Raw genomic sequence first — 27,874 nt, 5'->3', positions numbered from 1 at the left:
TGCCCGCCCTTGCCTATGCTCATGCGGTACAGTACAGTGGCGTAGCGCGGCGTAGCGCGGCGGAGGGTGTCCTCGTCCTCCGCGAGACAGAGCGAGAAGGAGGGACGGCGCGAGGGAGCGAGAGGGAGCGCGGAAGAAGGGAAATATTGACAGTGAGGGGGTGGCGGCCAGTGGCGGCTCGAAGCTCGAAGGGGTGGCTGCGACTCTGCGACGCTCGGCTCGGCGCCGCTCGGCTCCGGCTCGGCCCCGTTCGGCCGCGTTCGGCCCCGGTTCGCTTCGGCCTGGCGCCGCCGAGGGCGCCTCTGCGTTTCGGGCGGCAGGGCGGCAGCAGCTGAGGGCGGCGCGGTGCGCAGGCGCGGTAGCTGCTTGCGGGCGCCGCTCTCACCCTTCGGCATCTTGCCTCCCCGCGGCCCCGCGCCGACCCTCGCCGCCGCCCCTGCCGCCCTCCGCTCCGGCCGCGGGCCGCAGGCCGCGCCGTCGCATGGGCCCTCCCCTCAGTTCAGGCTGTGCGAGGCTCCGCGCTCCGCCCCGAGGGCCGAGAGGCACGCCGAGGATTTCCAACATGGCGATGAGGATCGTCGCGGTGGCCAAACGCTGGGCCGAGGCCGTGGCCGTGGCGCGCTGACGGGCTGACGAGGACGCCCAGGACGACCGGAGTGCCTTGCGGAGGACGGCGACGCCAGGCCAGCGGCCAGGACAGGCAGTGCGAGCCTCTACGTCGGTGTCGGCGCAGGCGCTGCAGCGTCGCGGCGGTCGCGGGGTGATGTGCCGCGGCACGCCGTCGCGCCGGGCCACGAGGCCGCGATGACCGCCCCCTGGGCACCGCGACGTGCACCACGCCCTGCACCACGTGCCCCAGGGCACGCAGCCAGCACCGCCAGCACCGCCAGCACCGCGCGCGGACGCGGACGCGGAGACGGTGGCGGCGGGGGCCATCGCACCCCTTGAGGCCCCGAAGGGCCCGCGGGCCCCCAAAGGGGTCAGCATGCAGAGCAAGGAGCCCGGCCAGTCGATGGGCCCGGCACTGGGGCCCCCTGGGGGGCTCCAAGGGCAGCAGCCCGCCAACACCGCGGAGCATGTCCAGTACGTGGGGCCGTACCGGCTGGAGCGCACGCTGGGCAAGGGGCAGACCGGTGAGTACGAGTAGTTGGCGAGTACACTAGCACACGAGTACGCGAGTACGCGACAACACCCGGGCCACGACACCGCCAGGCCGCCACGCCGCCAATCGTTGGCACAAGGTCAGACATGGTCACACTTTTGGCATTGCATGTTCGCTGTGGTTTCGGGTTAGGGGTGCCCCCGCCCCGCCCCGCCCCGCCCCTCGCCCCACTTCGGCCGGGCGGGCCACGTGCTCCGCACGCACACGCAGGGCGGCGGCGCGGCCGAGGGCGCCCGAGGGCCGGGCCCCGTCGGGGGTCATTCATAATAGACACCACGCCCCCTTCGGGCCCTTCGCCTAATTGGCCAATCGATGTCCGGAGAAAAGGCAGCGGCAGGGCACGGCGCTGTTGCCAACGCCGAGCTGGAACCCGGGACTGGGTGCTTGTAGCCCTTGCAGCCCGGCAAGGGCTGCCGTGCCTGCCGCGCCTGCCGCCGGCGCCAAGTTTTTGCACCCTCGTTGTCGTGCAGCTCGGGCGGCGGCGCGCAGGTGCAGTGGTGCAGCAGTGGCGAAGCAGGGCGCCGCGCGGCCGCAGTGCAGGGCACGGTCACGCGCCGCGGAGCAGACAGATAGCAATGACCCGCACGGCGGCCTGCACGGCGGCCCGCACACGCACGCGGACACGCGCCGGCATATTCATGAGCGAAACTAATCCGGCATCGGCATGCCGCCCGGCGTGGGCGGGGCGGGGCGGGGCGGGGCGCGGTGGTGGAATGACCCGTAACGCGGATTTACTGCGCGGCCGGCAGACGGATGGGTTTCCAGGGAAGTGTCAGTCAATAATCCCCCTAGCACGGCAAAAATCTCTGAAAACGCTGGGCTTTGCACGTTTGTTCCGCTTTTCGAAAAATCATCGGGGGAGTGGAAACGGTGAGCCATTGCCTTGGAGAAATGAAAACACAGCGGATGATTTACTGCGGCCTCGGGGCGGGAGTTGAACCTCCAGTTACTGATCACCGACAGGTCACGTAACTCGCTGCACCACCGCGACTCCGGCAGGTTTGGTGGGACTATAAAACCGTGGCGGAAAAATGTTCCTGGAGTCGGCCGCGGCTGCTCGGGATTGCGATCGGGATTGCGATTGCAGCGATTGCAGCGATTGCGCCATCTGTCTGGGCGCGGGGGGAACTACAAGTCCACGCTGGGACTGCAGACGAGACTGCAGCGAACTGCCGTTGTCAGCGGAAGAAAAGGAGGAGGAGACGGAGACGTCGCCCAAGTTATTGCTCGACTCCCCGCGGCGCCCCGCGGTGCGCGAGACGCGAGCGGGACGCGAACGGGACGCGCAAGCTGTTACACAAACTTGTCCTGTTGCCGGCGCCCAAATTCCGCGCCACACAAATCAATGGTGTCGTGCGGTGCGGGCGGTGCAGGCGATGCAGGCCGTGCTTCTGCTTTGCCTCACCTCGCCCTCGTTTCGACCCTTGCCGCGAACCGCCGCGAACGCGGGCCGTCGGTTGCACGTTACACCCGCGGCAAAAAAAAAAAAACAAGCAAAAACAACAAGAAAACAATAATGCGGTGCAGACCGCGGGGCGCCGGCCGGGCTCGCGGCTCGCGGCTTGCCTGGGGGCGGGAAATAGCGGCTTCCGTTCTCATTTTCTCATTTCACCTGCTGGCAGTGCTGGCGTCTGATACAGTTCGAAAGAGAAGGTATGAATATGTAAACGACCTGCCACCCCCCGGCTCCTCGCATCCCCGCCGGCCGCGGCGCGCTCCGTAAAAAAAGGGCCGACGCTTTGTCTCCTTCGGGCCTTCGGCAGAGCGGCTCCCTTTTTCTGCGAGCGAAGGGAAGCCCATCGAAACGGGCTGCAATTTATAACGCATTAGGCAGTCACCTGGTTTCGGAGCCGGCCGGGGTGGGGAGTAGTCGCTGCGATACAAAAACAGGGCGTCCAGCACACTGATTCCGAGAGTCGCTTTCGTCGCTCTGTTTTCCTCGCACTCGTGGAGCGTCCCGTATAGGTGCGAGAGAGACAGAGCGACGAATGAGTCTGCTGGGAGTCTGGCCGGCTGCCAACGCCGCGGTGCTGGAGGCCCGGAGCGCGGGTAGATGATGACCGTCCATGCCGTCTGAGTTGCCCGGCGTTGCCGCATCGGAACCAAACCGCGCGATTGACCGAAGCCGTATAGCGCAGACCCTTGCAAGGGGCAAACCCCGGTTTGCGTCGCGACGGGCGGCAACCGCAGGGGTGCCCGCCGAGGGGAGGGTGGGACTTGGTGCGATGCCTCGGGCACTGCACGGCCGGTGTGGGGCGATGTGTACCCCCGCACTGCGAGAAAAGATCACGGTAAATCCTGTACTGATTACTCCAGACTTCACCGTACCTTTTTTAACAGGCAATGCCGTCGTTTTTTACAGGCAATACCGTACTTTTTTTTACAGGAAACGCCGTACTTTTTTTACAGGGAATCCCGTACATTTTCCCCCGGCAATCCCGTACTCTTAATACCTATCAAACACTGCTATAATTTTGTTCAGTCGATTGACCCTCTTTTTCCAAGTTCCTGATGTACGCAACTGCTGAAGTCGGACTCCTGGACCCCTCTTCCGACCACTCGTTGGAAAGGTCTTGACGAGACCTATTGAAAGGTGCAATAAAATTTTTCAGTCGGTCGACCCCCTTTTTTCAAGATCCTGATGTGGACACTTCTTGGAAGCGGCCTTTGATGGGACCAGATCTGGTCTTTCCTACGGCATGGACTGTACGGAAGAACGGTAACTACTGTTAAAAGACTACGGAATATTTTGTAAAACAAGTACGGTAAATACTGTAGACTGTACGGAGGATACTGGTTTTTGAAGTACGGTAAAGTTTGGCAAAAAAATTATCCAGGATTTACCGTCATTTTTTCTCAGAGTGCGCGGTGAATGTACCGGGGTACAACTATCGCGCGATGAATGTACCCCCTCTGGCATCCTGTTGCGGTATGTGTTCTCCAAATGGTACATTCATGGCACGACACCGGCACGGCGCTAGCGCCGCGGAGATACGCAGGTTTACCCCCCGAGAGGATGGTGACGGACCTTTGCTGGGAGAGGAAACCGAAGAGTTTCGAAAGCCGGAGGTTGCAAACCAGGACGGGAACCGTGAAGTGGCCCCAGGGGAGCGAACCAGGAAGAGCCTGCCGTGGTCGTTGGCCTGCTATGTGTGCAAACGACGAGGTTGCGCTCGCGGGTCGCAAGCCTCGCAAGCCACAAGATGGGACTCGAGGGGGTGTAAACCAGTGGGTGGAGACAAGGGGTTGTAAACCCTGGGTGAGAGGGGGGCTACTCTGTTGCGGAAAGTCTTGCGGGAAGATGCATCGATCGAGTGGGGCTGGCCGGGCTGGCCGCACCGGCGTAAGGCCTGGCGCGGGGTCGGGGGACGCCGCGGGGACGCCGGGGGGCACGGCGTGACCAGACCGAGGGGCACCAGACTAGGGGGCAGCGGGCCACGGGGGCCACGAGGCCACGGGGCCGGCCGGGGTAGCTGCAATGGCTCGGCCCGGCGCGGCCCGGCGATGGTGGTAGCTTTGGCGAGGCGCGAGGCTTTGGCCGAACGGACGACCGGACAGTGGCGGCGAGGGGCGGTGAGGGGTGGGATGGGGTCGCGGAGTGCCGACGGACCCACACTGCGGGTAGTAAAATGACCGCACGGTGGGGGCGAGTTCTCACTCCGTGGGGATTCGAACCCACGACCGTGGCTGCCCCGTGGCCATGCCGCGGCGCTGTGGGTGGGTGGGGCGCGGGTGGAAACGGCGCGCCAAATTAACTTAGTCTCAAGTCCGAGCATCGCCCCGAGCGGGTCGCGCTCGCCAAAGATCAACAAAACCGCAGTGTAAAGTTGGTCCCGGGACGTCCCAACCAGATACTGGATCGCTCGCAGAGATTCGGGTTGCGCGAGCGAGGCGAGACTTTGTCGGTCGCCGCAAACCGTTCTTTATTTTTATACCCGGCGAGCAAATCCGTCCGTTCATCCAGGCCGATTCCTCTGCGTCCCGCCAGCTCCGAGCGCCGCGGCCGAAATCGAATCGGGAAACAAAAGCGATCCCTCCCTTATTCCTCGCTTCCTTCTTCCTTGCTGGCCCGCCCGCCACCCGCCCTGATGTCCACGCTCGTAAAAATGGAAAAGTGATGGCTGCGCTGCGGCTGGCGGGGCGGGGCGGCTCCAGAATCGTGGACCTGCTGCGAGGCTAGGCCAAGGCCCGCCAGGCCCGCCGGGCCCGCGGCAAGGGCAGGCTGGGGGAAGCCAAGCCGCTGTGGCTGTGGCGTCGCACGTCGGGCGGGCGGCCGGGCCGGGCGGGCGGGGCAGCCCCGCGAACCCGCGACCGACGTCATCGCGACTTTCGAGCCGAGTCGCTCACAGTCTTCCCGACCTTGCCACAGCGTACAGCGCCACAGCACCACAGCACCACGGCCATAAGGGCGAGGCCCAGCAGGCTGCTTCGGCACTGTTTTCCGCTGTCCCTCTCAGTGCGAAGGACAGAGAACGAAACGCCCCTCGCGGTGGATGCTGCGTAGGGTAGCCGTCGGTGCGACACTGCATGGCCGAGAAATCCTAGCGGCTTTCCCCGTGAGCTGTGAGCCGTCGTCTGGGCAGGAACGAAAAATTCCATCACTGTAGGATGTGCCTGGAAATGGCAGCAATTTCTGTCCCGTGACATTCAGGGTGTGGCGAGGCGAGACTAGCCGGGCGGGCCACTCTCCGTGGGTGGCGCCTCTGGCTGCCTCAGGCTGCCTCAGGCCGCAGCCGCACGGCGAAGCTGAGAAGCAATACGAGCAGCTTTCGGGGGAAACGCACTCCGACTGGCTTATACGCAGCGGGAGGGACAGGGGGAACAGGTAGGAGAGCGGCGCCCGACATTTCGAGGCACACACGCGCGCCCACGCCTCGCCTCGCCTCTTCCTCGTCTGCCGATCTGTCGACGGCTTGCCGGTACTCCCGGGGCGAGCCGGGCCGGGCAGCGTCGGTCTGGTCTCGAGCTTTGCTTCGCCGCCGCACCGCAGCACCGCGGCACCGCGGCCAGTTGAATGTACGTGCCGATTGCCGACCGGCGCAACCCTCCGCGGCAAAAACAGCCGTATCTGGAATCGGCCAGCCGCGTGCCCAGGCTGCCGCAGACAGCCGCAGAGCCCCGATGTAATGATTTGCCACCCTCTAGAGTGATTAAGCCGCCACTATCGCCGGGCCCACTTCAGATAACTGTGTTTGCCGTGCCGTGCCGCGCCGCGCCAACTTTCCCTGCAAAGCCGCAACGGCGCCTGGAATGGGGGGACGAGGACGGCGAGGCGGAGGGGAGTATCAAGATTACAGCGAGCAACAGCAGAAGCAAGGCGAGGCGGCTGGAAAAACGAAGAGGGGTCCGCTGTTCGTTCGACGCGATGGCTAGCCCGCCCCCGCCCCCGCCCCACTAGGCCGGGTCGCTGCTCGCCTCAGCGCGCCTCAGCGCCTGCGAGGTAGGCAGGCCCGGCGCGCCGCCGTGCGTGGCCGCACACGCTGGCCTACCCCGCCGGGCTGACCGCGCAGGGGGAGCAGGGGGCTGTCGCCGAACGGGAACAGTAGTCTGTCGCGCGGTCTCTCTCACACCCCTTCGGAGCGTCCCACGAGTGCGAGTGAGCGACAGAGAGAGAGCGACGAGTGTCCGGAAGCAGCCCGCGGAGCAGGGCGCCATCGATCAGGGTTTGTCAACGAGGCGGAGCGGCGGGGCCGCGGAGCAAAGACAGGCGAGGCAAATGAGCGGCTGCCCCCGCCAGCGGCCCCGCCCGCCTGCCTGCCACCGTCTTTTTCTTTGTCTGATGTGTCGCCCTCACCGCCACGCCACACGGTCACACAGCGGGCCGAAGGGGACGAAGACCCGTTTGGGGGACCGACCTAACTGCAGACGCCATTCGAAATCCATAGCCGCGACTAAAATAGGGCTTGAATCAAGCACGTGATCCCGCCAATGAACTGTCTTTCTGACGAGGAATGTATAGCTGCAGTCATGGGGATTAGTTCGAGACCCAGTAGTAAGAACTGCCACCAGTCCCGCGCCGCCATTTTGAATACCCCCATTGTCACTGCGTCCGTTACGCACGCACGCGGACGAGGTGACAATTGGCATACTAAATGGCAGGGAGGGGATTGTAGCGGCTAGTTCTTTCTACTGTCGATTGACTATGGACTTACAGGTGTACAGCCGCTTCCAGCGGACAGGTCTCCAGGCCCAGTCTGTCGCCGCCCCGCGTGACTGTCATTTTGCAGAGTGCTTTACTGCGGCGAGGCGGCCGCTCTGGGTCGTGTCCAATCGAAGGCAGCGTGGGCCTGGCTGCTACCTGTCCGGGCTGCCAGGGCTGCCAGGGCTGCCAGGGCTGGAGGGGGAGTGTATGTCCTGCCCGGGCGCTTGCAAGCACGGAAGCGCGTGTGGCTCGGGTTGCATGGGAGGCTGGCTGGGGCCGTGGACGGGGAAGGACGGGGACGGCCGGGGACGGCAAACCCATCAGCCGTGACAACTGCTGCGGCTGTGCATCCCCCGATGGGGCCGCACGTCGACACTGCAAAAACACAGAAGAAATCAGCGAAAACGCTGCACGGTAGTTTACACTGGACCGGCCGAGCCGGTGGGCGTAGCAGGTTTATTTGCTTTTGCAGACGACTCTCTTGTGGGTTTAAATGTTACCAACGACACGGACCGTAATTGTCCAACTCGGCGATTGCGCGAGGCCGGGGGGTTTAGGTCCATTTCCGCGACGGCAGGCCCTCTCTCGCACTCGCGGGGCGTCCCGGCGGAGCGCGAGAGGGAGAGGGACAGAGCGACGAAGCCCTGTTCGGAATCGCTCTGCAGGGTACCCCGTTGCTGCAGCCCTCCCGGTGGCGGCGGGGCGGCGGCGGGCATTACCAGGACCAGGAGTCACGATTAATCGTGTCTCTCGCTGCCCGCCGGTCCGCGCCGGTCCCCGGTTCACACGTTCCCCGCGAGGGGCGCTGCAGTCCTGCACGTCCGTCATGATTAATTGCCCCACTCCGATTAATCTCCCAGCCGGGCCGAGTGCGGCGTACTTTGGAAAAAATAAATGAAACCTGTGTGTGTGTGTGCGCGCGCGCGCACATGTGAGTGTGAATTAAAAATTGAAAAACGCCTCGCGCCGGTCGGGAGAGCTGCATGGTGCGCTGCGCGCTGCGCCCCGCACGGCCCGGGCACTCAGCATTCTTTTTGAATGACTGCGTAGTGGGCCGCGGCGCTGCGGGGTGGCTGGGGGCGCACGCCAGTGTGGCGGTACAGCGGCGCGGCGGCAGCGCGAACAATGCCGTGACCTTGCACTGTGGCTGCGGGCCCTGTGGGTAGCGCACCGCGCACTACGCCTCTATTGGGTCGTGGGCGTAATTCTCCGTGTTCGGTCCTCGGAAAGCTACAATGAGGTCCCCAACCGCCGACCGCCCCAGGCCTGGGGGCGTGCGTCGCGGTGCGGCGTGGCAGGGCACGGCGTGGCAGGGCACGGCGCGGCATGCTGCGGCCAGATTTCGCTTGTAACGCGGTGCTCCGCTCCTCTTGGCCGTGCTCTGCCGAGCACGCCGCACCGCGCCGGTAAAATTATTATTGCCGGGACCCGCGGGCGAATCGGGAACGCACACAGCGGCACGGCTGCACGGCGGCAGTGCGAGCGAGAGGGAGGGAGGGCGCCAACCAGCGGAGCGAGGGAGAGGAAACGAGGGAGAAGAGCGAGAGCGCGCGCGGCATTCGTCTCGACTCGAGGGAGGCCCTGCTTCGCCCTGCTTCGCCTCCCGCCGCCCCCGACGGGCCTTCGCCGCCCCCGGCACGCCCCCGCCCCGCCCCGCCGCCCCGGCCCGCCCCCGGCCCGCCCCCGGCCCGCGGAGCCGTGGATCGATGTGCAGGGCTGCACAGAGGGGCTAGGCCGCCGCGCGCCGCGCCTCGCCGCCCGTACCGCTTGTCGGGGTACCGCGCCGTGGCGCCACTACCCGCTGGATATCGGCCACATCACCAATGGATGCAGGGCTGGCCGGCCCCGACGGGGCTGGCGGGGCTGGCTGGGTTGTCCGCCCATTGCATTTTAATTGCGGGGCTTAACAGGTGGCTCGGCCCCGCAGGGGTAGCCACTGGCTACTCGCTACCAGCTCGGCTACAGCCAGCACACCAACAAAGCCATTGCCTACCCCGCAGGGCGCTCGGCACAGCGCGCAGCGTACAGTGTGCTTCTCGTTAATGATAAACAAGCACACGTCAGCGTGCTCACGCTCTCTCCCTCGTACACAGATACACACACACACACACACCTTCACACACCTACACACACCTACACCTACGCTTCCGCATACCAACACAGACACACGCACACTTCCTCGCGGAAAATCCAGGAGGGCGCTAATGCGATGGTCGTTTGATACTGTGCATCCGGCGCCACAGATACTTACCGTCCAATTTTCTCCCCTCGCGCGGCGAGGCGGCGAGGCGGCAAGGCAGGAGGTAATAGAGCGACGGAATAACAGACTAACAGACACCACCTTCGGCCATAACCACCGCGGGCGGCGGCGTGCTGCGTCTCGCGGCGTCCTGGTCGTGATACGGGGCGGGGCGGCGTGGCGGGGTGGCGGAGCGGGGCGCAGAGGGAACCTCCCCGCTGCCTCTGCCGCTCCCCTAGTCTGCTTCTGGTCTCGAGGGCCTCCGCGCGCCCGGCCGATGGATCTCTCGGGAGCGACATGTGCGGCACGCGCACCTCACCTGGCCGACGGCACCGACGGCCTGCTCGGTGGCGGCGGCCATGGCGGCGTACAGGCGGTGCCGGGGAGCAGCCCGGGTCTACGTGACCATTACCCAGATTCGCATCGCCCGGCACCGCCGCGTGGAAGCGAGCGCGACTGCGACCGCGAATCGCGCCCCGTTCCCGTCTCGGCTCCGCGCTCCGCCCTTTTGTTTCGCGTCAATCGATTTCCGGTTGCCGCGGGGCCGCGGGGCTTACGCAACACACACGCCCGCGGAGCCTGGACGTCCGGCGCGCTCGTGGGCGTCGCCGCGTCACCGCCTAGCCGATCCCCGAACCCGTGCCCGCGGGGTGGGCGCGGCGTGGGCGCTTCATTTGCGAGCGACCAGCTGCCGGTGCTGCAGGCTGATTCCGAGAGTCAATTTCGTCGCTCTGTCTCTCTCGCACCCACGGGCCGTCCCATATAGGTGTGAAAGAGGCAGAGCGACGAAAACGGCTCTCGGAATCAGTCTGGTGGCGGTGGTGGCCGTGCTGCTGGTGGAGCGCCGTGGAGCGCCCGCCCGGGTAGGCAATGTGTGAGTGCGGTGCGCACAGCGGCGCGGCGGGCTGGCCTACCCCGCGGCTCGCAGGGGCCGAGGGCCAAGCAGAGGGCACAGCTGAGGGTCGAGGTGGCCTCCAGGGCCTCCAGCTTGCTGCCGAGTGGAGTCCGAGGAGCGCGCGGCGCCGCGCGGCGTCGCTGTATTTGTCTTTCGTCCGTTTCCCGCGCACCAAGGCCCTAATGACGCCCGCCGGTCTGTCCGCCTGTCTGTCTGTCCGTCCAAGGCGAGCAGCCGGCAGCCTAGTGGGCCTGCTGCGGGAATACACAGACCAGCCGCCTGGTGCCGAGGCTGCCGAGGCGCGCGCAACGCAACGAAGACGGACCGCCCCGACTGCTCAGCTTGAGGCTGCGGGCCTGCGAGGCACAACAAAACGCTGACCGCCCCCCACCGTCGGCCTCGCCCTGCCTTGCTGCTGGCAGTGCAACTGCTGCTGCTGGCAGTGGTGTCCCCGTTTCTCCCTCAAAGCCGTGTGTTGAGCGCGCCTTTGGCAATGCAGCGGAGTGCTCGGGCAAAAAATTAAAAAGAGTACTACATAATGGCCTCGTTGTTGGCGCGGCGGAGCAGTGCGCGCGGACGTAAGTGACGTCGTCGTTGTTGTTGTTGTCGTCGTCGTGGGAGACAATGATGAGTCCTCCCTCCTGACCGATCCCCGCCGCCCCCGACGAGGCACCACGAGGCACCACGAGGCCACGCCGCCCTTTACTACGCCGGCTTCATTCTTAATTCAGACTCGGACTGCCGCTGCAGCGCGCCGAGCGCGAGGCCATCATCGTCGTCGAGGAATGAAAATAATAATCACAAAAAAGCGACGAAAGCAAACAAACAAAAGACGAAAACACAGAGAGGCAGGAAGGAGGACGAAGGGAGGGGGGGTTTTAGAGTCGGATGGAAGACGTCACGCGAGAAATGTAAATGTGTAGAGCGGGTGCGAGGGAGATGGAGATAAACAGCAGCGGGCGGGAGGCGAAAGAGAGAAAGAGAGACAGGCAGACCAGGCGCTAAAACATTTGTCGCTCCGGCCAAGAATGCGCCCTGAGGTAGCCTTCGCACGCGATGCCCCCTCCCCCCTTCCCGCCAGCTCTTTTCCGAAGGGCGCAGGGCAGGGTCGCCCCGAAGGGGGTAGGCCCGGGCCGGCCCCCTCCCCTCGAGAGCAGCGCACAATCCTGGCGCCGCCGTCCTGCGTATCCCAGCAACTAAAGTGAAGCCTGTTGACACCGCGCTGGAGCGGCCGGAGCTGCTGGAGCAGGCCGCTGACAGTGTCACCACGGCGCCACGGCCGTGCCCAGTCCGCGCCCATCCTCCCTCCAGTGGGGTATCGCTATAAGAAGAGCCCAGCCCGGCGACGTGGAGGCCGGGAGGCCCGAGGCCTGGAGGGGTGATTGAGTTCCAGAGGGGTTGCGGCCATGGCGCGCTGGCTCGGCTTGGAGGGAGGGTCGCGGAGAGCGGAGCTTCGGCTTCGCCTGCTCCTCGGTGCGACGCCTCGGGCGGCCCGCGCCTGGGCCGCGCCTGGGCCCCGCCTAGTGTCTCTCCACGCCTCTCTCTCGCAGGCCGCTTCCAAGCAGTCTCCCTCTCTCTTGCGCTCGTGGGCGTTCCGCGTGGGTGCGAGGCAGGCGGAGCGACGGGCCGGCATCTCGCAAGCAGCCCGCTGCCGTCCGCCCCGGACCGTGCTAGCAGCCTTACTACCGGGCTGCCGCGGCCTGGCCTGGCCCCGCTGAGGAAGGCCCCGCCCCCCGCCAGGCAAGGCCCGCGCGCCACGCGGCCAGGTGGAGAGCTAAATGGGCACGCTTTTAACCTTGACAATTTTCTTTCGTCTACACTCGCAGAAGTCCGACGAGGCGGTTGTAAATATTTGAGAGCGCCGCGCTTTGCGTGCCCACGGTCACGCGGCCACCTGTCTCGTGCTGAATGCTATAAGTATTCCGCGGATCAAAAGGGTTTTAAAAAATCCGTCTGGACAAATCTTTCAGGGGTGCTTCAAGAATTCTCGAGTATGCCCCAGACTTTCACGCCACGCTACTGTCTTACCCCAAACCTGCAACCATGGGGAATCAAAATGGCGACCCACGACAAGGGGGCTCTCATACTACTGTCGACTCTCCAGGCACGCTGCCGGCGTAGGCACGCTCCAGGTTCGCTGGAAAGCACGCTCCAGCTCCAGAACGCTCCGTAGGCTCGCCCTTGATACGCTTCGGGCGCCCTCCAGCAGGCGTGCGAACAGGCCTGCCGCAAGCCACCATTTGGCTCACGGGGTGGATGGCTGGGCCTGGCGGGTGGCCGGGGCGTCCTTCCGGCGCGGGAGTAAAGTCCCTGTGGCGGTGTGCTGGCTGTGCCTTGGGCTGTGCTGGCCGGGCAAGGGCCGACTGCGCGACGCCTCGCCTCAAAGGGCCCGTACCGTACCCACCACGTGACCTATTTCCGACGCTACTATACTTTGCCCTTCGCTTCTCTACGGCGCCCCGCGCCGCCCCGCGCTGCCCCGCGCTGCCCTTCCAGAGGGCAAAGGGCCCACTGCAAGGCGCGTTCGATCCAGGAAGGACCCGACACACAACGCCCGGGCACACACAACGCCAGCAAATAAAGGGGGTGGGGCAGCACGCCGGTGGCAATGCGTTGGACCAACAGCGAAGGTGCTCTCGCCGCCTTTGTTGTCGAGACTTGACCTCAGACTGATCGAAGCCACGGAATGGTCCGCTTGTCCGCGTCTCATTTCAAAGTGCGAGGATGAGACGGGCGTTATTATCACAGCCGAGTTGTTCTCAAGTAGTTTCAACGACAGGGCGGGGGAAAGCAGTCTGTTTTAAACTCTTACGTGGAGCTCCTCTACTTGGGCCTTTGACTGCTAACCCACTTGGCCGCGTGCCAGTGCACTGCCAGTGCTGGCTGGCTCCTTAGGTCCCTAGGCCGCGTTGCTCGCAAGAGCAATCTGGCCGAGTGGTATATCACTTTAGGGTAACGTGCCCAGTGATGGCCAGGGTACCAGTGATGGCCACTTCACACTTTGCGCTGACTTTCCCCACCAGGCGAGATTAGTTAAAGAATTGAGCTTTTGAGGTTTTGTTCTGTCACATATTGACAACACAACGCCGAAAAAATTTCAGCTTTTTAGTGTTAGGGACGGCCGCACGGGCGCAGCGCGCTGAACACTGCGTTCTCGACCGGTCGAACGTTGCTTTCCTTACCGGCCCAGATTAGCGCAGGCTTTAACGGCGTCGCTTGTCATTTGTGAATACGAGGTCCGTGCAAGAGAAACATCACGTCAGAAGAATCGAAAGGGGCAAGTTAACCATAACATGCAAGTTTTTTTGAAATTTCGTTACATTTGGGGGAAAAAGGGGGTGGTGGCCAGTACTGGGCAGGCAAAACAGTGCACAGCCAGTGATGGCCACACTAGTGTTTTGAGGCAGACTTTGCAACGAGCGATGCGACGCCGTGCATGTCCGTCTAGTTTGTTGCCTGAAATATTTTGGGTTTTTGACCTGGCATCTCACTCCGCCTGCCTCAGGGGGACCTGAATTCACGGTACCATGGAAACTGTTTAGACTCCGTACGTACAATAAGTTTTGTTTTTAAGTAAAAATTTTAAATATGCGATAGAAACAATTCGATTTCAGAAACGCGTTCACCTCAACAAGATGAACAAAAAATGTTAAGCAGTTTTAGGTTCAGGCTTGATTTTCAGAAGTTATCGGCCTTGAAACAGGAAAAAAGATGCATTTTGTACCTTTTTCCACTTTGGACACCGATAAACCTTTGAATTTGAAGTCTGTACCTATAACATGCTTAACATTACATGTTCACCTTCTCGAGATCAAATCATTTCGGAAACCAAATCTTTTCTATCGCAAACTTGAAATTTTAACTTTAATTCTATATTTATGGTATAAACACAAGTAGATTCCCAGGGTAGGTTCCCAGGGTTACACTGATTTCCGTTTCCTAAGACACAGTGACCCCTGTAGCTTCGAACAAGGTGCAAACCAGCTGAAATTGGGTTCAATAACTGTCAAAAACAAAAACAAAGCGCTCAAACCCTAGTGTGGCCATCACTGGGCCGGGACCCTGGCTATCACTGGGCAAAAGGTGGCCATTACTGGGCAAACTGTACTGATATTTTGGGTTTAATTTTTTCTCAAAGAATAAATTTTATTTTGCTGGTTTCTACCCTTGGGAACCTTTACTCTATCCTTCTTTTATGTTTCTGGAAATTTTCATACCGGTACGACGTGCGGGACGCTTAGTAAAGGGGTTAAAGGCGCATCAGTGCGCTAAAAGTGGCCATCACTGGGCACCTTACCCTACCTTTTCTGTTAAGTTTTGTACTGAGCGCCGCGCCGCCCTCGGTGATACATGTTGGACGTGGCTGGGGATGCCTGGGGCTGCCTGGGGCCGGTGCAGAGCAGAGGCATGCATCCTGGGCCCCGTAGTGGGGCGGCAAGAGAAATGTTCCCCGGTAGGTGCTGCAGCATGCCGGAGGAGGCCATCCAGTCCCGCGGGTGCAGGGCAGCGCGGCAGCGCGGCGGCACGGCACTGCTTATACATAAATGAGGCGGTCTGAGCGGGGACCGGGGTCGGGCGGCGGCGAAAATCCAAGCGACAAAGACACGGCCGTGCCCGTGACTAGCGACCCGCTTCTGCGGCCCCGGCGACGCCGTCTGTTACGTGGCGATTGTGCACTAGCTCGACCCCGTTACGTGGGTTTGTGCACGGGCAGGGGCCCCGCGGCGAGGACACGAAGCAGGGCATGCATGAGGCCCCGAAACCCTCAGCGCCGCAGCCGCCCCGCCCCGCCCCGCCCCGCCCCGCCCCGCGCGCCACGCCTTGGCTGCGCCGCTCCGCCGCTCCGCCCTGGCCGACTTGGCCCCGTACTGCCTCGCTGGTCGTTTTCTGGCGCCGAGGGAGGAGAGGTGAGCCGTGCCTGGAGCAGCCCCAGCAGGGCCAGCCACCCAGCAAGGCCAGCAAGGCCAGCAGCACGAGAGGCGCGACAGGGCCTCGCCGCTACATCCCCTGGATCCTGGCCCATGGCCCTGGCTCGTCCTGGATCCCTTTGCTGCCCCGTCGGTACCCGTCCGTGCGCGTGGTGGGGCCGCCTGGCGGGGGACCGAGCGGGGGACCGAGCGGGGGACCGCCATCGGATCCTCATAAGCATCCATTCTCATTCCGACACTGCTTAGCAATTCGGGACCCGCTCGCCGCGCCACCGCCCCGGCGGCCCCGGCGGCCCTGGCGAGGTCCTGGCAAAGAGAAGCAGCGCCATCCGCTGCGGCACACACACACACACTCACACAGACACATGCACGGCGGACACACAGGGCAGCGCATGTGTCCTGCTGGAGGGTGGGATGGGATGGGGTGGATGTGGCGGCCCCAGCCCGCCCCGGCGCCAGCGCGCAGCGCGCCAGCATTGTTTGGCGTGAAGGACGAAGGACGCGCGAAGGGCCTCTTTTTTCGCCGCTTTCCAGGATTGCTTCGCCGCCCGCACGTCCGCGCCCACACGCCCGCACAGAGCAGTGCGGGCAACGATGCGGCGCGGAAACGGAAAAGTGCCGTCACTGGTGGTATTCGAACCAGCGACCGCCTCGGCGGTCCTGCTCACGTGGCGCGTGCGGCGCGCGGAGGCAGCAGCACACGCCAGGCCATTCATGCACGGGATGGCTACCGGCGCGGCGGCGCGGGGGTGGCGGGGGGTGGCGGGGGCGGCGCGGGGCGCATCGAGGGGGGCGGCCAGGCGGCGTGGACTCTACCGCGGACTCTGGCGTGGCGGCACACTGTGGGTCAGAATCGGAAAAACCTTTGCAATATGACGATTCGTCAAGTTCTGAATTGTGGGAAAATAGATCGTAGGTTGGGAAAAAGGAATGTCAACGCTGCTAAAAAAACGAAAAAACTTCGTCTCTATCCCCCACCTGGTCGCCAGGCTCGACGTTTTGTCGCCACCGTTTGGAAGCAAGCGCGCGACCCAGCGCGGAGCGGAGAAAATGTACCTTCTTTCAGCGTCGTTCTACGGGACCTACTTCGTTTGAAGATTGTACAAGCACGGTTACCCGTAGTTTGAGACCTCGTTTTCCATTGGTACCAAAATTTTTCAGGTAGCGTTTATAGTTTTGCCGCTAGAGCCAAAACCAAGTGACCATGCACATTTGTCAATATTTTTATACATTTTCTCTCACAAAACAGGCTGCCAAACTTTGCCAACCTCTTGCAACCTCCTGATTCTTATCGCGATGTGAAGCTTAAAGTGTCCCCTTTCGAATGCACCAAGCGGAATTGCGCCAATTTGCGCCGAGAGGCCCAAAAGGCGCGATATTCGTAAACATTTAGTGTGATGCGTGCTATGCGTCCGTTTCGTCTGTTCGTTCGTTTTGGGACTTCCCGTGGTCCGATCTTCACCAAATTTGGTATGCAGCCTCCTTGGGTGACCCTTAGAGCTGCCCCGTGGCAGCAAATCCGATCCGAGCCCCGGGCTTGGTGCAGCAGGTGCATCATGGTCTACATAGGGTCGAAGAGGATTTACGCCCGATTTAGGCACAGTATGCAGCGAGAATGGCATGCAGGGGTATTTTTGGAATCGGGGCGACAAGAAAAAACCAACGGTGCTAGTTTCCAGCAAATCGGAGAGGTTTGGCCCCGGGGTTCAAATCCCGGTGGGGGGACCATTTTTTTTAAAATCAATCTTTGCATTCTTTAATATGTTTTTGGGTTTGCTAATGACGAAAATAACATTCATTTAGACCCAGACCTAGGTTCAAAACCCGAAACGGTTAAACATAGGCGTAATTCGAGAATTTTTAAATGTACGGGACAAGCTAAAGTTGCCGATGTGTATCGCCACTTTTCATGCTGTTCTGCTACGCCAATGAGTCAAGGGTACGCCACTGACTCAAAATAACGCCAGAAATGGTTTCAGCGCACCTGGAAACACTTCGGCAAGTAAACATTCGGAAAGATTTCTGAAAATTTTGTTTCATGGCTACGCCACTGGGTCTAGGGTACGCCACTGACTCAAATTGACGCCAGAAATGGATTCAGCGCACCTCAAACCCCCCTCACAGAAATTTCACATCGAGAACTCAAATCGTTTCCATGGTAGACATTTTGCAAAGGTTTTTCTGATTCTGACCCAAGTGCGGCAGTGCGGGCCCTGGCCGCGGCGTGGCGCAGCGTGGCGCGGCGTGGCGTGGCGTGGCGCGGACGGAAGAGGAGGGATCGATATCCGGTGGGAGGGGAGGAGCGGGGCGGGGCGGGGTGGTGCGGCAGGGCGGGGTGGCCACACAGCCGGTCCGTGGAGCCCCCGGCCCCGGGCCTCCCCGAGTAACATTCGCCACTGTAAGACAAAAATAGTAGAGCCTGTTACCTCCACACCTCCGGCCCCTCACCGCCCCCCGCCCCCACCCCGACCGCACCAACCTGGACGCGAGGCCGGCTGCACGGAGGAGGGGCGTTAATTACGCGACTGCAGACTGAGAGCCGTTTTCGTCGCTCTGTCTCTCTCGCACTCATGGAGCCTGGCGTATAGGTGCGAGCGAGACGGAGCGACTGAGAGGACTCTCGGAGTCAGTCTGCTGGAGCTATTCCTGGACCGCGGGCCCAAATTTATGGCGGCCCGGACACGCGGACTGAGTGTTTAACTGCATGGACGCGCATCGTTACTCATTTCGGAGCGCTTTCCCGCCGCGGTGGATGAGGCGAGGGATAAGGCGTTGGCGGAACGGAGGGGGGGGGGGGGCACTCCACTGGAAGCACTCGTCAATTCACCTCCACAATGTAGCACACGCATGAGGCAAAGCCCACGCCAGGACCAGGCTTTTTGGTCCGACACGCCCTAGGGCACGCCCTGAAATCAGACGTCTTGGAACACAAATTGGTCGACGGACACTCATGTTTTCGCTTCCGGTGTGTTGCAGGACTGGTGAAGCTAGGCGTGCAGTGTGTGACGGGCAAGAAGGTCGCCATCAAGATCATCAACCGGGAGAAGCTGAGCGAGTCCGTCCTCATGAAGGCAAGTGCTCTGCAGAAAAGGGAAGGCCTGGCCTGGCTTGGCCTGGCCTGGCCCGCCCACCGAATCACGGGGAAAAGTTCGCCAAGTGTAACTGTGTTTTTTTGTGTTTTTTTCCACTCCACTCCGCAGGTGGAGAGGGAGATAGCAATCATGAAGTTAGTGGACCACCCCCACGTCCTCGGGCTGTCCGACGTCTACGAGAACAAGAAGTACCTGTAAGTGGCCCGGCCGCTCGGCAAATTGACGACACGGCCGTTCTTGTTTGTGTTGTTGTTTTTTCGGATTTCGTGCTCAAGAGACGTTGTCGTCGGCAGGTACTTGGTGCTGGAGCACGTGTCGGGCGGTGAGCTATTCGACTACCTGGTGAAGAAGGGCCGTCTCACCCCCAAGGAGGCCCGCCGGTTTTTTAGACAAATTATCTCAGCTCTAGACTTCTGCCATAGCCATTCAATATGGTGAGTGTTCTCCGACGAAAGTGAGTGACGTCATCTAAGTCTGCGAGAGTGCTCACATGTTCCCTCGCTGTGTCCGCAGCCACCGCGACTTGAAGCCCGAGAACCTGCTGCTGGACGAGAAGAACAACATCAAGGTGGCGGACTTCGGCATGGCGTCGCTGCAGCCGGCGGGCAGCATGCTGGAGACGTCCTGCGGCTCTCCCCACTACGCGTGCCCGGAGGTGATCAGGGTGAGTGCTCTCGGGGAAAGTCTAGGTGGCCAAAACTCCAGACGCGTTTTGAGCTACCGAGTCGCTAAACAGGACTCGAACCAAACGTGTGACCCCACCAATGGATTCCTCGTCCGGAGAGCAATCCATTGGTGGGGTCACACGTTCGGTTCGATCCCCATTCAGCGACTCTGGAGCTCAAGAGCCGTCCGGGATCTTGACGGGATCCTCTGGCCCACTGTGCGCCCCATGACGATGGCCGAGCGAGTGTCTGACTTGCGTTCCACTTGCAGGGCGAGAAGTACGACGGCCGGAAGGCGGACGTGTGGTCGTGCGGGGTGATCCTGTACGCGCTGCTGGTCGGCGCGCTGCCCTTCGACGACGACAACCTGCGCCAGCTCCTGGAGAAGGTGAAGCGGGGCGTGTTCCACATACCGCACTTCGTGCCGCCCGACTGCCAGAACCTGCTCCGCGGCATGATCGAGGTTAACCCCGAGAAGAGGCTCACGGTACGTACTTACTCCGCACTTTCAGGCTCGGACTGGCCCCCAAAAGGCCCCAGCGGATAAGACCGCAAAAGGCCCCCGATCATCATTATGTTTTTACCCTTCATGACCAACTTTGTGAGGCTACCGCTCCCAAACTAGTTGCGGTCCATAGCCTTCCCGATACAGGACATGAAAGAGTGGGGTCTTAAGAATACTAGGACGTCGAGGGAAGCCTTTTACGGCAACTAGATTGGACACAGTGGCCGCTCAAAATCAGCAAGATCAGCAAATTTCCGAGATTCGACCACTTTTTGACCAACTTGGTCGGAAAATCGTTGCGGTCAAAGCCAAAATCGTTGTGGTCAACGTCTTCCCGACACAGGGCATGAAAGAGTAAGGTCTTAAGAATACTAGGACGTCGAGGGAGGCCTTTTACGACGGCTAGATCGGACACAGTGGCCACCCAAAGTCAGCAAATTTCCGAGATTCGACCACTTTTTGACCAACTTGGTCGGAAAAACGTTGCGGTCAAAGCCAAAATCGTTGTGGTCAACGTCTTCCCGATATAGGGCATGAAAGAGTAGGGTCTTTAAAAATACTAGGGCGTCGGGTAGGCCGTTCGCCGCAACTAGATCGTACGCAGTGGCCGCCCAAACTCAGCGAAAACGGCTATACTTTCGGAGATTCAGTCACTCTTTGACCAACTTTGTGACGTTACCAGTGCCAAACCCGAAGGCTCCGGCAGATTTTTCTGCCCTGGCCAGTCCGAGCCTGCGCACTTTCGTCAAACAACAGATTTCCGTCTCTATTTCGATCAAATTTGCAACGCTGCTCCCGAACGAGTGTAGCCAATTGTCCCCCCACATGCAGACCCTTCCTTTTTCGCGGTCCTGATTGGCCCTTTGTTGCAGCTGGCCGATATCAACAGGCACAGCTGGGTGACGGCGGGCGGCAAGGGCGAGCTGGAGCTGGAGCTGCCCATGATGGAGGTGGTGCAGACGCACGTGCTGCCGTCCGAGGAGGCCATGGACACCGACGTGCTGCAGGCCATCACCTCGCTGGGCTGCTTCAAGGACCGGGAGAAGCTGGTGCAGAAGCTGCTCAGCTCCGAGTAAGTGCCGGGCCGCGATGCCACCAGGACCGGGCACCGGCCGGGGCCTGATTGATAGGGGGGCCGGCTGACGAGGCTGACGCCGGTGCGGCCGAGTGGTTTATTGCGGCCGAGATGGAGAACCGGGCGGAGCAGCGGAGCGGCGGAGCGGGACAGCGAGGCTGTCACTGCGAATGGGCGGACCTAGGCGAACCTCCCCTCCCCCTCCCCCTCCCTGGCCGTCACGGCCAGAATGCTGCCGGCTGGTATTCCTTCGAGGCAACCCCCTCGGATGGAATTCTTCGGCGATGACGGCCGACTCTTTCTCCGATCCAGCGTCGGGAGCACAACCCTTTCGGTGGGGTCTCGAAATGCCGGGACTCGGGACGCGGCGCCCCCACCCGCAGCAGAATGCATAGGCGTGGCCGCGCGGATAGGGGTCCTAACCGAACCGTTTCTCGGAAACTTCGAGCTCTGGGTTCCCTGGCTTCCCAAGTGTTTCCTTGGCTCTGACATGTTTCTCCCCTCGGTTCCGCAGCCACAACACGGAGAAGGTCATCTACTTCCTGCTGCTGGAGCGCAAGCGGCGGCGGCCGGCCTGCGAGGACGAGACTGAGTCGGCGCTGCGGACGCGCCTCGAGACGCCCGACCCGCCCAGAAAGCGGGTGGACGTCTGCAAGGTGAACGGCACCTCCACGTCCTTCGGCAGGATCTCCGAAGGCAGCCCGCTCACGCCCAGGAGGGTCGCCTACAAGTGAGTACACGGGCCTTTTCGCTTTTCGGGTGGAGCGGCCCTGGGGCGCTGTGCCGCGCTGTGCTGTGGCGGGCCTCCATAAAGGGGGTGGCTGGAGGGGCGAGGCGAGGGGCTCGACCACGGCGCGCCCAGCGCGGCCACGGCGGCCGCGCGGCCTAGCCAGACGGAGGGTAAAGGTCGAGGCAGACATGGCCGCTCGGTGTAACGACCCAATCTAAACAGCAATCCCAAATGGCGCTTTATAGACGGGGGAGGCAGGGCGGCCCGTCGGCCAGACCGCCCATCCTCCCCGCCGGCGTGCACGTCCTTACGGAGTACCTCCTGCTTGCAGCGCGCGACACCACCGGCGGCCGCTGGCGCCGTCCGTGGCCGTCACCAACCAGCAGAACTCGGTGGGCTCGGGCAGCAGCGGGCCGAGTGCGGCGCTGGCGGGCATCCTGTCTCCGCTGCCGCAGCGCCACCACCACCACCATCACCACCACCATCACCACCACAACAACAGCGCGTCCCGGACGAGCTCCACGGCCGTGACGGGGCAGCAGTCCGTGCCCGGCAGCCCCATGGTGCAGCGGGCGCGCGCCGAGAGCGTGGACAGCTCGGGCGACAACTCGGCGTCGGGTGAGTACTTGTTGGCGTCCAGGTGGCGCGCGGGCATGTCGAGGCTGTTGAGGTCCACCAGGGCAGCTGGGCCTCGCGGGGCCTTGCGGGGCGCGGAGGCGCGACAGCGGCGCGGCCAAGCACACGGCGTGACTCTGTACCATGACTCTGTGTGTAGCGCGCCAGCACCACCACCACCACAACAGCAGCGGCGGTGTTGGCGGCGTCGGGGCCGGCAGCGGTGCCTCGAGCTCCGGGGGCGGCTCGTCGGCGAGCCACCGGTCGCGCAAGGCGTCCACGTCGAGCGGCGAGGGCTCCAGCAGCTCTGGGGGCGGCGGGGACGTCCTCAGCACGCCCCCGCCCCCACCCCCTGCCATCGTACTGCGCAGCGCGCCCGGTACAAAACACTTTCACTCAGCACACTAGGCTCGGCTAGGCTGCTGCTTGCAATCCCGGTGCTTCGCGAAGCCTGGGGAAGCCTTGACGGGAAGCCTTGACGGCGACCGGTACCGCGCGACTGCGTTGGGTTGCCGACCGCGGCCGCACTCTATCGCGGCCTTCAAGCTGACGCCCCACCTCGCTTTCGCAGACCGTTGTTACACTACACTTGTTTTCCGCATTTGTTTTGGTTTTTGAAACGGTGGCGGGGAACACGCACAGCAGACGCCGCCTCTCGTGCCTGCCGAATGCCACACTGCACCCGAAACTAGATTTCTATACTGCCTCACGCCTGGCACTAGACGGCGGTAGCTGTACACTTCGTGGGGTTTATGACTACTTGTAGCGTACTAATTGTTTACTTTCTTCGTATCGTATCTTTCTGTTAGTGTTGGTATCCCTGGTGAAATTGAAGTGTAACCAATTAACCTGTTGTCAAGTGCTGCGTTACTTGTTACTCAAAGAGTTGTCGTTTTGATACTCCCCTGATCATCGACTACCAGTGAACACTTCATTTTTATCGGGGACTCGTAGAAATATATCTGCTCATGTAAATAGCTGTCCTCTTGATGGATTATTAGAAACTAGCTGCACCAGACTCTTTCTATCTGGCTAGTGTCCTGGTAAGGGGTACGGGTAGCTGCAAATAATCGAACTCCATTCCGCCTTTTTTGCCGCCTGGTTGGCAGTGCAGTGCCCGCCGCCGTGGGGAACGAGACGCCTGCTCATTGTGCAGTCGCTAGCAGTGCCGGTGCCTTGGCGGTGCCTTGGCGGTGCCTTGGCGGTGCCACCGGCCAGCCTCCCCGACGCCTTTGCCATTCCAGACCGCACTCGTCGCCCTCCACTCGTCCGTGCCGAATGCTTCTCGCATAGCTGCCGATAACGGCGGACGACTTTGGCGCGCTTTCACAGCGAGTGTCGCGGGGGCGCACTGACACTGACGCGCCCCTTCTGTTCGCAGGCGGCACCCTGGCCAGCCTGGGGCCCTTCACCCCGCCCGGCTCGCCCATCGCGTCGGGCGTGAGTTCCGGCGTGAGCGCGGGCACCCACTGGCGGTCGCGCCTCAACACCCTCAAGAACTCCTTCCTGGGCTCGCCGCGCTTCCACCGCCGGAAGCTGCAGGGTGAGTCTCAGAACAGCGCCAGCAGGCCCATCCAGAACAGTGCTTTCCCGTGCTGCAACAATCCCCTCTTCTTGCAGCGTCGTCCGAGGAGGTGCACCTGACGCCCGAGTCCTCTCCGGAACTAACGAAGAAGTCGTGGTTCGGGTCCCTGATGGCCACGGAGCGGGACGAGACCTTCACGATCCTGCTCAAGGGGCGGCCGCTGGCTAACGTCAAGGCCGACCTCATCCACGCCTTCCTCTCGGTGAGCCGCCTCGCCAGTAGTAAGGGGCGGCCATGGTGGCGGCACGCCACTGTGGGCCTCCCTTACTACTCGCGCCCGAAGTCGCGCCGTTCTGAAGCTCGCTGACGCTTGCTGACGCGGTCCTTGTCCTTCGGTCCCTGCAGATAGCGGAGCTGAGCCACTCCGTGGTGTCGCCGCTGTCCTTCCGGGTGGAGTACCGCCGCGGCTCGGCAGGCCCGGCCATGTTCCAGCGGCAGGTCCGCTTCCAGGTGGACCTGTCCTCGGTGGCCAAGGACCCGCAGGACCCCCTGTACGCCATCACCTTCACCCTGCTGTCGGGCAACATCCGCCGCTTCCGCCGTCTGTGCGAGCTCATCCAGGCCCAGGTGTGCAGCCGGCGGCCGCCGCCCAGCCCGCGCGCGCAGCGCAAGTTCGCCCAGGAGCTGAGCGAGTCGTCATCCTGCGGCTCGGACACCTCGGAGAGGCTGTCGCCGCACCCCGGCACCAGACAAGTGAGTACCGCCGCCGCGGCCGCCCGCGCGCCGTCGGGTAGGCAGTCCCGTCGAACTGGGCTGCATCCGGGACCGCCTGCTGCCAGGCGCCATTGCCCCTTACGGAGCACGCCGGGCAGGCAGGCCCGCAAGACTGGCGTGCGGGCGGGACTGCATACCCTCGGAGTGACAGGCGCCCGCGCCTTGATGGCATCGCGGAACCCTGACCTAACCCGCGGTCCGCTTCCTCTCTCTGCAGATGTCCTGGTCGCACGTGGAGTCCGACTTGGAGAGCGACTCGTCCGTGTTCGACGTCAAGAGCCCGTCCAGAGACAACGGCAACTCGGTGCTGGCGCGCCGCCGCTCGTCCGCCTCCAACAACAACAACCTCGTCTCGGCCAACGGCTCCTCCACGGCCAACGGCAGCCTGGGCAGCGCCAACGGGCCCTCCAACGGCTCGGCCAACAACACTGCGGACGGCAGCCTGGCGGGGAGTCTGGCGGGCAGCTTGGCGGGCAGCCTGGTGTCTCCACAGGGTGAGAGGCCACCAGGTGAGTCCGGGCCGGGCCACGCTGGCCACGCGGGCCACGGCCATGCCAGCGTGCCCGTGACGGACCTGCACTTGCCCTCCACGCGGGTCTGAGAGTCTGAGTAGCGCGCTAGGCGAGGCCAGACTAGCTCGGTGGCGCCATGGGGCGGGGCTCTGGGGCCTGGGGCTCGCTGTGTCTTGACGCACACGCCCTGACGTGCTCACAGGGACGCCGTCAACCCCAGGCGCCAACGCCACCGCCAGCGCCACCGCCAGCGCCACCGCCAGCGCAACCGCCAGCGCCAACGCCAGCGCCCTCAGCTCGGCGGCGGGGACTCCTGGGACGCCCGGCACCAACCCCGGGACGCCCGGGACGCCGCCGCCGCGCTCCAGCAGCGAGAGCAGAACGGGCAGAACGTCGCCGCCGCGCACGTCCAGGTCGGCGCAGTCCTCCGGATCCGTGGCGTGATCGCTCGCCTCGGAGTCCTGGGCGGACCGCGCGGCCGGAGTCCTACCCGAAGGCACACTGCCCCCTAGGGATTGATTGGGAGTTCCTGACACTTCGATGGCCAATTTTAAATTCCGAAGGTGTGTCAGGAGCTCCCAACAGAACGCGGAGGGGTCCGCGCCCTGGCCGCCGAAGGACCGGTAAAGGCGTGGCCTCGCTGGCCTCATGTGAATATTTCTCTTCTAAACGGTGGACGTTGCGTCTTTTTTAAAAACCCATTGTTAAATACTTTGCAAATACACAAGAGACAATGCAGGAACCTGCAAGGCTAGAGCGCCACAAAAGCTAATGTCGTTTTAGCTCTAGAATCGATTTTGTGATATTTGTAATAACACTGAATTCCGAAATGGTCTTCCTGTATCTATTCCACAAGTTGTGTACATATTGTTTGAGAAGGCGCTTAGGGCCGACAGGGCCTCAGAGGGCCGGGGCTCCTGAGGGCCCCGAGCAGGCCCCTTGGGGACTTTGGTCCCGAGAGCATTTTGTGATACTCTATGCAAATCATTGACGGATGTGATGTGAGAGCTGTTTCGGCGTGTTTTGTGTTTTGTGTGAGTGGGCCAAAGGCAGAGAATGATGTTATAATTGCTTCAGCTATAATACTCAAATCAAAACTCAACTCATATTGAAAAAAAATTTATAAGCTAATTTATTGTTTGTATACTGTTGGTTCCCTCTGTCTGGCAGCTGGCAAGATACTGCTCCCCCGAAATAAATAGAGATTTTGGTCTTGAATTGACGTACTGAGTAGGCTACTATGGAAGCTGTCAAGCTCAGTGCCAAAACATGTTGGACTATGTAAGATTATTTGTTGAATGGCTTCGCGAAGTTTGTGTTGATATGTTGGTATGAATAAGGAAAGGGAGATGTGTTTGTATTTACGCTTCTATTGTTTATTATGAAATCACTGTTGTTCTCAGTTCCTAAGTTCTCATGTTCAAAGGAGCTGACCTTTTTTTTATAATTGCGTTGGGCATAGTATTTATTGCTTCGATATAAACTAAACGTATTGTTAAAATAGGACAGACTGAGAGCGTCTCTTGTAAGCCCCTCATTTTGAATTTATTTTTCACAAGGCAAATCAAGTTTGGGATGGCTGTACAACGCCGTAAAAGCTGGTGAAAGTCTTTCAATCTTCGGGTACCGCTTGAGATCGCCAGCTGTTCGCCGTCCAGTTAGGCACAGCACCTTTTCTTTTTTCAATGGTGCGGACCGAAAATGGTGAACCTCGCATCCCAAAACGTCAATTCGATTCCCCATCTTTTTATTCTACGAAGTTTATTTTTAATCAACCAAAACAGATGTTCTATTTTTAAGAAATGTTTCGTCGATGAAGAACCTAGTCAAAATTAGATGAGATAGTTGAATGAGGCGCCAACATTTCTCTATGACGTTCCGGGGTCTGGTAAACCCCCTACTCCTTTTTTACCCCTATTCAGAGTACAGTCCCTTAGTTCTATTAAAACAAAAATTTGCAACTTTTTTCTTCGACAGGAAGCGCTTTTTTAACGAATATCTGCCTTTACTCCAAACGTGCAAATAGTCATGCATTAATTCAAATGTTTTCGTAAAGAAATGACGTGAAAACTAGGTTGCTCGTTTTCGAGAGGCGTAGGCTTCCTGTTAGGTCTAGGGATAGGAGCTGTGGATTAATCAAATCTCGAATCCATCCACCGATTTTGAAAAATGTGCCTGGCCCACCGTACGGAGTTGGCTCCGCAAGTGTGCCGCTCCGCAAGTGTGATAATCTAGAGGAACTGAGCTTAATGAGGGTCGCGGCGCGCCCGCGAGAAAGAAGTGGTATTTATATACGTCTAGTATCGTGTGTGTGTATCTTTCTTGTCTTTTTTCTATTTGTCCAAAAAAAGGCACTCCCATTTTGTTACGATAGTACATACAATCACTGTGTCTTTGTACATACTATGGTGCCGGTATATAAATGCTACTTTGCTTGTGCAATAAAGTCTAGCCCACCAATCGAAGGACGCCTTTCATTCATTGCCCGAGTCATCCGAGTCATCCGCATGCACGTGCTCATTGCTTTCACTCAACGCCTCTCGCTAAGCACACGCTTGTCCACACAACCTGCGCAAGCACCTGCGAAAATGCCAAACCAACTCAACACTCTGCACCCGTGTAGTAACGCCGTTTGAAAGCCACTCTCAGTCCCGCCTCGTCTCAGTCCCGCAGGCCGCAGGGTGCCGCAGGGAATCCACTCCGACCCGGGCGGGGATCATGCGGGGATGCCTGTTGCGCAGAGGTTGGCAGCGCCGCCCGCCGCGCCGCGTGCTGGTTCCGCCGCGCGGCCGGCAGATGGCGGCACCGGTCACTGCCGCGCCGCGTCCGCGTGGCACGGCGATGCACGGTGCAGGCGGCGGGGCGCGGGGCGGCGGGGCGGCCTGCACCGAGGAGGGCGAGGGGCAGGGCAGGGCAGGGGGAGGTCGGGGTTCAGGTGACTGCGACGCGGTGCGGCTGGTGGGGCGTGCGGCACGCGGCGTGGCGTGGCGGCGTGTAGTCCCACGCGGCTGGAAG

General features: G+C 61.5%; 1 protein-coding gene across 1 annotated transcript; it reads left to right on the top strand.

Annotated features, from left to right (window-relative positions):
* Window positions 1-901: 901 nt before the first annotated feature.
* LOC117649457 (serine/threonine-protein kinase BRSK1) lies at window positions 902-27,324 on the top strand. The gene is made up of 15 exons (XM_034392273.1): window positions 902-1,133; window positions 18,343-18,437; window positions 18,567-18,652; window positions 18,752-18,892; window positions 18,972-19,122; window positions 19,395-19,610; window positions 20,501-20,700; window positions 21,218-21,433; window positions 21,765-22,051; window positions 22,209-22,427; window positions 23,430-23,591; window positions 23,669-23,835; window positions 23,979-24,326; window positions 24,565-24,860; window positions 25,123-27,324. Exons 1-15 carry the CDS (start codon window positions 986-988, stop codon window positions 25,301-25,303), a joined length of 2,913 nt encoding a protein of 970 aa, XP_034248164.1. The 5' UTR covers window positions 902-985; the 3' UTR covers window positions 25,304-27,324.
* The last annotated feature ends 550 nt before the right edge of the window (window positions 27,325-27,874 follow it).

The sequence above is a fragment of the Thrips palmi genome, unplaced genomic scaffold (genome assembly GCF_012932325.1).
Source record: "Thrips palmi isolate BJ-2018 unplaced genomic scaffold, TpBJ-2018v1 HiC_scaffold_4, whole genome shotgun sequence".
NCBI lineage: Eukaryota > Metazoa > Arthropoda > Insecta > Thysanoptera > Thripidae > Thrips > Thrips palmi.
This window is presented reverse-complemented; position numbering and strand designations above follow the sequence as displayed.